Source organism: Portunus trituberculatus, chromosome 41, assembly GCF_017591435.1.
Source record: "Portunus trituberculatus isolate SZX2019 chromosome 41, ASM1759143v1, whole genome shotgun sequence".
Classification (NCBI taxonomy): Eukaryota; Metazoa; Arthropoda; class Malacostraca; order Decapoda; family Portunidae; genus Portunus; species Portunus trituberculatus.
Genome location: NC_059295.1, coordinates 38549522 through 38559915, shown reverse-complemented (window position 1 = coordinate 38559915; position 10394 = coordinate 38549522). Strand labels below are relative to the sequence as shown.

Below are 10394 nucleotides of genomic sequence, written 5' to 3'. Positions count from 1 at the left end.
TTTACGGGATTCGAACCCGGACCCTCTCGATTGTGAGTCGAGCGTGCTAACCACTACACTACGTGGTGTGTGTGTGTGTGTGTCATGCTGTCATAATAGTTCATCAGTTTTTCCTTTTTTTTCAATAATTTCTTACACAAGGTCAGAGTTTCCCATAAGTACCTTTTGAAATGCCATTTTCATGTCTTGTGAGTTCATTCCGATACCCAGTATACTTACTCGTACGACAAGATCCTGACAGTGTTCATTGAGGCATTGTGGGAGGCGATGGTAGTGCTGCTGGAGGGGATGCCAGCGGGAAGGCGGCACGTGTGATTCACAAACGGCGAGATAAAAGCACCGGCCAAGGCGTGGTGAGGAAGGGCTAGCCTCCCTGTTTGGTACGGTAAGAGAGAGAGAGAGAGAGAGAGAGAGAGAGAGAGAGAGAGAGAGAGAGAGAGAGAGAGAGAGAGAGAGATTAATGTCATTTTTTCTAGGCTACGGAAATACTCAGGATCCTGCAGTTTAACCCGTAAATTGCGAGCCAAACTTCACAGGCTGTGGGAACTTAGTAATTTTTCTTAAAATTTCGCTCTTTTATACCGACGAATGTACATCAGTGGTGTGTACTGGGATGGCAATTGATAAATTTCTACCTGGAGCATCACTATAATACTGTCAAGTTTACAAATTATTCAATAGCCATCCCAGTACACACCACTGCCGTACATTTGTCGGTATAAAAGAGCGAATTTTTAAGTAAATTATATATATATATATATATATATATATATATATATATATATATATATATATATATATATATATATATATATATATATATATATATATATATATATATATATATATATATATATATATATATATATATATATATATATATATATATATATATATATATATATATATATATATATATATATATATATATATATATATATATATACTTTCTTTGGGGAGGGAGGAAACAATTAAATGTGAGTCTCCAACTTATCATAAATGAACGCTTATGTGTTATGGATATAGTAGAAGAGACTTTAAATTTACGTTAAACTACGTAAAAATAGTGTAAGTTATTGTAGAGATGAAAATATATTATCCTGAATTACTACCTAAATCATTTGTGTATTACCGTAATGTGATTAGCGGCCAGCCCGGACTAGCCGTAGGGAGAATCAGCAGTTTTCCCGGCCAAGGATTGCCTTGCTGGCCTGCGTCTCTCTCTCTCTCTCTCTCTCTCTCTCTCTCTCTCTCTCTCTCTCTCTCTCTCTCTCTCTCTCTCTCTCTCTCTCTCTCTCTCTCTCTCTCTCTCTCTCTGTCTTTTACTGGCTGCCGGTGCGCTCTGACTTTTTTCTAAGTCAGAGAAGCAGGCCAGGCCAATCAGAGGTCACTTAGGCCAGTAGCATGTGAGGAGGGCAAGACGATTGGTTTATTTTCATTAATCCCCCCAACAGCCCCTATTAACCACACAGAGAGTGTGGAGGGAGCGGAGTGCTGCGGTGTCGTATATATCTGTGTATTTTATATATGTAGCGAGCGGACAAGGAGAGGGGAAGAAGGGGCAAGGCCAGGGTGGCCTGGTTATATGAATAACTCCGCTGGCCTGAAAAGTCTCCCAGTCCGGCTTATCTGGACATCCTCCTTCTCACTACAATTATCTGCCCATCAGCTCAATCAACACTGCAACTATCTAGGGCTCTAGGTTATCATCTATATAGCTGAAACACTTCACAACTTCACTGTGCTACCACATCTGAACTAATGTATATAATGATTCTGCTATAGATTTTCATGCAATTTTTCATTTTATAATAACAAAAATTATTTTTGAGAACTATTTTCTTATGCCGATAATTGCGCACCACGGTTATGGGCGCTGGACCCTATTGAGCACTTTACGAGTTAAAAATAAGTGTAGATAATTCTAAAAAAAAAGGAGTCTAATAAGGTAAGGTGATAAGGAATTAACGGTCAGTGAATTCAGGACTTACAAGCACCGATAGTGAAGTAGTACATGATGTTCCACTTTCCCATGCCGATGTGTGTGAGTATGGTGTCGAAGTCCTCACCTCCCTTGAGAAGCGTTTCATCTGCAGAAAGGTATGCACAGAAAAACTTGAGAATCTGTGTTTCTGGGATGACAGTATATATCGTCACGGAAGTGAAGCAGCAACTCAAATAAAAAAGAAATATCGTATCCTTCATTATGAAAATCCTAAGCAAATAGAAAGGGTTGCATTGGAATGTAAATCATCCTAGAATGTGTGATGAATTGTGTGCTTACGCGAAATGTTACAGTTATAATCAACGGTCTTGTGACTACATTTATATTTCTTACCCATTTTACTAGTGCCTATATAAAATCATGTAAAAATTCTATACTGAAATAAAGTAGCATTCTTAATCTGGTGAACACTAACAGGACTGCTAAGAGGTATTAAGAAAGTAAAAGAAATAACAGAAGACTGTATGTTCTCCTACATTAATTTAGTTCTATTGCACCGTTGATTTTTTAAACGCAAATTTGAAGTTTAAAATAATCATCTACTCCTATCCCCTTAATACTTACCAAACAATGTGAAAAAGTAAGCCTAGAATCAATGATTTACTGAGCAGCTTTTATTCACAGAATGGCTGCACACAAAATCAAGTTTCTTTTTATGCAAGAGGGGAAGATTGGCCAAGCGCAATAAAAAATGGAAAAAAAAAAGTCCCACCGGATTGCCAGTTTTCTTAGTTATTAAGAGTTATCCAAAAGTCAGGGACAAATGTCTTGAAACCTCCCTCTTAAAAGAAGTCAAATCGTAGGAAGATGGAAATACAGATGTAGGCAGGGAGTCCTAGAGTTTACCAGAAGAAGATATGAATGATTGAGAGAACTGGTTAACTCTTGTATTAGAGAGTTGGACAGAATAGGGGTGAGACGAAGAAGAAAGCCTTGTGCAGCGAAGCCGTAGGAGGAGGGGAGACATGCTGTTAGCAAGATCAGTAAAGCAAGTAGCATGAAAATAGCGATAAAAGATAGCATGAAATGCAACATTCCAGAAGTGAGAAAGAGACTCAAGAGTCAGTCAGAGGAGAAGAGTTGATGAGACGAAAAGCTATATAACAAAATTGTGTGAGTAGAAACCCCCTAAACATGTAAACAGTACTCTATACAAGGATGGATAAGGCCCTTGTACAAAGTTAGCGGTTGGAGGGGTGAGACGCTTCAGAACGCCTAACTTCATAGAAGCTGTTTAAGCAAAAGATAAGATGTGAAGTTTCCAGTTTACATTATAAGTAAAGGAAAGACCGAGGATATTCAGTGTTAAAAATGGGGACAGCTGAGTGTCACTCAAGAAGAGGGGGGCTAGTTGTCTGGAAGGTTGTGTCGGGTGATAGATGAAGGAATTGAGTTTTCGAGGCATTGAAAATTACTAAGTTTTCTCTGGGCCAATCGGAAATCTTAAAAAGATAAAAAATCAAGCTTTCTGTGGCGTCCCTGCGTGATCTATTGTCTTCCTCAAGGGTTGGTCGTCTCTGAAAAGACGTGGAAAAGTGTAGGCAGGGTGGTATCATCAGCGTAGGAGTAGATAGGGCAAGAAGTTTGGCGAAGATCATTAATGAATAACAGAAAGAGAGTGGGTGACACGACAGAATCCTGAGAAATGCCACTGTTAATAGATTTAGAGAAGAATATTAGCCATCTACCACGGCTGCAATAGAACGGTAGGAAAGGAAATTTGAGATAAAGTTGCAGAGAGAAGGATAGAAACCATACGAGGGCAGTTCAGAAATCTAAGCTTTGTGCCAGACTCATCAAAAGCTTTTGATATATCTAACGCAACAGCAAAAGTTTCACCGAAATCTCTAAAGAGGATGACCAAGACTCAGTAAGGAAAGCCAGAATATCACCAGAGAGCGGCCTTGACGGAAACCATACTGGCGATCAGAGAGAATATTGTGAAGTGACAGATGTTTGAGAATCTTCCTATTGAAAATAGATTCAAAAACTTTAGACAAACAAGAAATTAAAGCTATAGGGCGGTAGTTTGAGGGATTAGAACGGTCTCTCTTTTTAGGAACAGGCTGTTTATAAGCAAACTTCCAGCATGAAGGAAAGGTAAAAGTTGATAGACATAGATGAAAGAGTTTGGCCAGGCAATGTGCAAACACGGAAGCACAGTTTTTGAAAACAATAGAAGGGACTCCATCAGGTCCATAAACCTTCCGAAGGTTTAGGCCAGCGAGGGCATGGAAAACATCATTACAAACAACTTTAATTGTAGGCATGAAATAGTCAGAGGGAGGAGGAGAGGGAGGGACAAGCCCAGAATCATCCAAGGTAGAGTTGATAGCAAAGATCTGAGAGAAGAGTTCAGCTTTAGAGACAGATTAGATGGTAGTGGTGCCATTAGGATGAAATAAAGGAGGGAAAGATGAAGAAGTAAAGTTATTGGAGATGTTTTTGGCCAGATGCCAGAAGTCTCGAGGGGAGCTGAAGTTTGAGAGATTTTGACATTTTCTATTTATTAAGGAATGTTTGGCAAGTTGAAGAACAAAATTGGCATGATTCCAGGCAGAAATATAAAGTGCACGAGATTTAGATGATGGAAGGCTCAAGTACCTCTTGTGGGCAATCTCTATCATGTATAGTACATGAACAGGCTGTGTTAAACCAAGGTTTAGAACAGTGGTTCTTAACCTTTATCAGTGCCCGTACCCCTTGATATCTCAGAAAATTTTATCGTACCCCCTCCAATATAAACACTACATAAACATATGAAAAGGGTTAGTGATAAAAACCTTGCTGAGAAATTATTAGATTTTTTAATTACTGAACAAAGGCACTTTTTTTTTTTTTTTCAAATGAAGTGTCAATTAGTAGGATTCAATGAATGCATGTTATAACAGTAATTATGAGTAATACTACATAATACACCAACACATTAATACTAACTTAAAAATCTGAGACAATTATAGTAAGAGGAAAATTAGGAAAATATGTTTTGCTTTGTCATGGTAAATATACGGTACCATTGCACTGGCTACCATGTCTCGTACCCCTAGGTTTAAGGTTTCGTACCCCTTGGGGGTACAGGTACCCCAGGTTAAGAACCACTGGTTAAGAAGGTTTAGGTTGATAAAAAGAGTGAAGAATGTAAGCCTCCATGCCAGACACTATCACTCCGTTATGCGTTCAGCAAACAGAGACGGATCTCTGACATGGAAATAGTAATCATTCCAGGGAAAATTAGCATAATATTTCTTCAGATCCCCCCAACCGGCAGAGGCAAAACGCCAGAGGCACCTCCACTTTGGCCTATCCTGAGGAGGGATTACATAAATAGGACAAGGTACAGATATGAGGTTGTGAACCAAGGACCCCAGCGGAGAATATAGAGTAATAGCACAAACAGGGAATGAAAAAGTTAAGAATGTTTGGCGTATTTCCAAGACGGTCAGGAACACGAGTAGTGTGCTGCATCAGTTGTTCTAGGTCATAGAGGATAGAAAAGTTGAAGGCTAGCTCATCAGGATGGTCAGTGAAGGGAGAAGAAAGCCAAAGCTGGTGGTGAACATTGTAATCTCCAAAGATGGAGATCTCCGTGAAAGGATAAAAGGATAGAATGTGCTTCACTTTTGATGTTAAATAATAAAAAAAAACTTACTCTAGTCAGAGGAGTTAGAAAATAAATAAACAGCATAAATTAATTTAGTTTCAGAGTGACTATTGAAAACTCGGAAAATTGAAGAACGTCAGCATGAGAGCAAGTTAAGCACATAGACGCAACATCCAGCTTTTGAGAGAAACTGAGGACAGAGAAAGTAAGAGGGAACAGAGAAGGGGCTACTGTTAGCTGCCTCAGACAGCTGTGTTTCGGTGAGGAAAAGAAGATGAGGTTTAGTGAAGGTGAGGTGGTGTTCTACAGATTGAAAATTAGATCTAAGACCGCGAATGTTGCAGAAGTTCATGAAGAAAAAGTTGAGAGAGGTGTCAAGACATTTTGAGTCGCTACCTGAAGGCCAGTCCGACCTGGGGACATTTCTGGTCCCCTTCCCAGAAGGCGACTCCGAGGCTGGATTTGGAGTCGTCATTTTTTTTTTTTTCAGTGACGGAAGTTTGTGTGGTAAGTGCATTTTGTAGTTTTGTGAGATGGAGGAGAGTTGTCTTCAAAGGACAGGCTGTGACTACCCCTTTGATTAGTAAGACACAAAGGGGAACGTTCAGCGAGATCACAATTAGCTTTAATGGAAGGTTCACAGCATCTCCTGAACTGATCCGGACCAAAATTGGTCCAGAACATAACTAATGCGATTAGACCTCGCTGGGAGTAAATTATCATTTCAGTAGGTGTCTATTACCTCCTCCTATCGGTTAAGCCGATGTCATGCTAAGCTGCTTATTATTTTTCGTCTTAACAACTCGTCTCCTCTAACTGACTGCCTTAAGCCTCTTTCCCATCATTGCAATGTTGCATCTCTTGCTATCTGCTACGGCTATTTTCATATTAACTGCTCCTCTGCTCTCCCAACCTTCCACACCTCATTGCTCAAGACTTTCCTCTAACTTAGCCCTATTTTGTCCGCCTGTGTTAGGGTATGAATTGTACTTAAATTTCATGCTTCTTTACATATAGCCATGAGAACGGAAATGATGTTAGCAAGAAGTTCCTATAAGTTCACATTCTTTTTTTCCTTAGCATGCATCTCCAACAGGGGACCATGTTGAGGTCAACATCCGCTCTCACAGGTTCAGTGTCGGAATCTCTAGTTGTTAGATTACATATATGCAATTATAGCTCAGTACAATAACATAGACATAGGTTTAATATCAACATATATTTTACTTCTTACATTTATAATTAGATAATACTTTAACTGTTGTAAATGATGCATTTGTAAGTGTTCTTAAATGTTCAAATCGGTCACCGTGTCAGTAAGTTTTTGCTGACGAATGTCCGTCCACAGGAGAAGCTGCTGGAGTGAGACGGAGTCTGGTGATCGCACGAGCTGCCCGCGACGAGCCTGACGCCTGCCGGGGAGCTTTTGACTTGTGTGTGTGCAGACTGTTGTGTAGTGTAGTTAACTGTACACTTAATGTAGTGATAAACCAAACTGATTATTAACAGCCCTGGGAAAGTTGTGTGTGAGAGAAAGTGAACGTTTGACACGTTTCCTCAGTGACCGCTCACCTACACACACAACCTTAACTATTACATTTTGGTGGCCTGTGGTGGCACGAATGAGGTAATCAGTGAAAACTAAACTCATTTTGGTGACCGTTAGTGTGTAACGGCTGTTACATATTATAGCACACTCTCTCAGACAAACTGGCAACTCAGGACAAGTGGCTGACCTGTTCTACTAACGTCAGTAGCAGTGAAGATAATGTCTTGCACTACCACCTGGTTCTACTCCGTTGGGGGAACTCGGATCTTCACTCCTACAGTTAGTCACCTCCAAAGTGGATATTGTGACATAACTTCCTGAACTGATGTTTTGATCCGGGTTGACCCAGGAAACATTGCACATCGTAAAATCGATCATAAATTACGCTTCATCCCTCATCACCCCTCACTCATCGCTTATCACGCATCGCTACAGAGAGAAGTATAACATTATTTACACTACACCACTACAACGCACACACACGCTACAGTATAACCATTGTATTACAGACTTCTTACATATTTACTTGTCACGGCTGTGGATTTGATTACATATTACTCAGTCGCGGAACACTTCTCAGATTTCTACATAATTCCCAGAGCTAGGCACTTCCGTACCTAGTCCGCACCTCCGCTCCTCCGTACCTGCAGACCACCAAACGAGGTGCGGAGGTCCGAAGTGCGGAAAATTTTTCAAAAGTGCAGAAGTAACAGGTACAGAAAGGCGACATTTTAAGTCCGTACCTCCGCACCTGAGGCATGTGGGGAAAGATGAAATTTTAAGTCCGTACCTCCGCACCTGAGACAGGTGCAGAAAAGCGAAATTTTGAATCCGTACTTCCGCACCTGAGATTTTCAAGGAAAAAAAATAAATAAAGACGGCAGTCCGCACTCCGTAGCATTACTATCGGCCGTTTTTGGCGGTCTGTGCTACCAGGCATATTTTCCCGCCATTTGAGTGACGTCACTCATGCTCATCTCTCTCTCTCTCTCTCTCTCTCTCTCTCTCTCTCTCTCTCTCTCTCTCTCTCAATGATGATGATGATGATGATGATAATAATAATAATAATAATAATAATAATAATAATAATAATAATAATAATCAGTTACAATGACTACCAGTTACTGCTAACCGTACATACTTTACAATGATTGCAAGCATACATAATCCCCATTTCGTTATATATATATATATATATATATATATATATATATATATATATATATATATATATATATATATATATATATATATATATATATATATATATATATATATATATATATATATATATATATATATATATATATATATATATATATATATATATATATATATATATATATATATATATATATATATATATATATATATATATATATATATATATATATATATATATATATATATATATATATATATATATATATATATATATATATATATATATATATATATATATATATATATATATATGGAGCTCTGCTGATGTATTATCGACTTGTATTTTGTTTTATTTTTTGAGGTGCGGACTAGATTTTTCGGGTGCGCTTTAATAGTTTTGAGTACGGTACTGGAGGTGCCAAGGTGCGGTACCGGACTAAGGGTAAAAATTTTAGGCGCGGAAGTACAGGTACGGACTATCTGCGTTTCGAGGTCCGGAGGAGCGGTACCAGACTACCCGATATCCATTAACGCGCCCACCTCTGATAATTCCAACACTTCAAGCAGCGTCTACAGAGGCCTACAGCGACTAAGGTGACTGCTGAGGGTGCTGTGACGTCATTCCTTCCTTGCCAGACAGACTGCTGCTAAGGATCAGCTGTGTCCTTCGTTTCGAACATTTTACTTACACCTTAGGTGAGAACAAACACTAAGCTATAATTCTACAATTACATAAAATGACGTTAAGCATAGCACTTTATTCATTCTTTTTGAGTGCCCATGGATACACATCTGTAGTGTGTGAATAACTATGTATTTTCTAGTGACTGCAAGCTATATCATAAATATATTCTTTCTTTTATATCATGCACTTCTATTGTAATTGGGTAAATCATTTCTGTGTCAGTGACTGCTGATAGCGAAGAAACCCGGTAAATTCAATGTTTGCATAGAACTGTAGGAGGACGAGATTTTGCAAGAAGAAGCTAAAATCAGACAGCAATGCGAGAGTAACTTCACGGTTGAAGAGGATAATGATTTAGCTAGCTCTGACACTCCTGATTCAGCTGGCGCGGCTGAGAGGCTCATAGATTCATATTCAGCTCAAATTCTTTAGCCTCCTGGCCGGTGATATTCATACCTTGAAGAGTGGTAAAACATATCCAGTTCACATAAAACCTGCATCAACCATGACGACCGCTCAAACAGTAAAATTTCTTAAAACAGGAAATTCGGTTCGACTTTTCACGGACCAGGATGAGGATTACTTCAAACATTCATTACCATGTGTGAGGATGTTTTGCGTCACTCGGGAACGACGATGACCTAGACGAAATTGCTTTTGTCAGATCCAAATTAGCACCCCCAAAATCTTGGGCAGAATTATTACCTATTTAAATATAAAATGTTGCATATTTTTTTGGAAGTGGAGCGGAAACTACTCTCTTAAAACAAATCATCTCAATTGTGGAGAGTATTGAGGATGGAGATAAGGCAGAGAATTCTTGGGATGCGTCCATACCCACAGGTAAGCAAATCTAGAGCTATCTGCCTGTATTGAGGGAACAAGGTTTTTTTTTTCTTTTTTTTAACGTTATGGCCTATATCACCTGTTGGCACACTTGAAGAGTATATGTGAGAAGCGCTATTAAGCTTCCGCCCATTAGTTGCGTAGGCAATTTTATTTATAGTGGTACCCATATTAGGGCCAATATCACCACCCAAACTCATATTTGGTGTAGCCACCTATAACCTGGGTTTCATGGTGACATGTAGGTAACTAAACACTCGACAAATGGCATAGCTTCAAAGCGGTAGGTGGTGGGATTCAAACTTGCGTGTGGACATCTGCCCGGTCCCATGCTCACCAACTTATCCACTATGCCACCGCCTCCCTTGACAGATAACGTGAAAGAATGGTGTGAGGGACCCAACAATACCACAATCATGTGTGAGAACCTCTCTAAATTATTTGCAATCTTTTTTTTGCTCTTTCAAGTAAAGGGGTGGGCGAGACATGCTTTCCAGTCTCTACTCTATACTCGTAATGACTCATTTGATGTTCTATTGTCCTC

General features: G+C 39.2%; 1 protein-coding gene across 2 annotated transcripts in view; it reads right to left on the bottom strand.

The window, feature by feature from the left end:
- The window catches only part of LOC123517010 (organic cation transporter protein-like), a 68962-nt gene that overhangs the window by 37362 nt on the left and 21206 nt on the right, over positions 1 to 10394 (bottom strand). For both annotated transcript variants that reach the window (XM_045276827.1, XM_045276828.1), the window contains 2 exons: positions 1992 to 2090; positions 220 to 373 (listed from right to left, as the gene is read on the bottom strand). In XM_045276827.1, coding sequence (XP_045132762.1) covers positions 220 to 373; positions 1992 to 2090 — 253 coding nt within the window. The remainder of the gene's footprint in view (positions 1 to 219; positions 374 to 1991; positions 2091 to 10394) is intronic.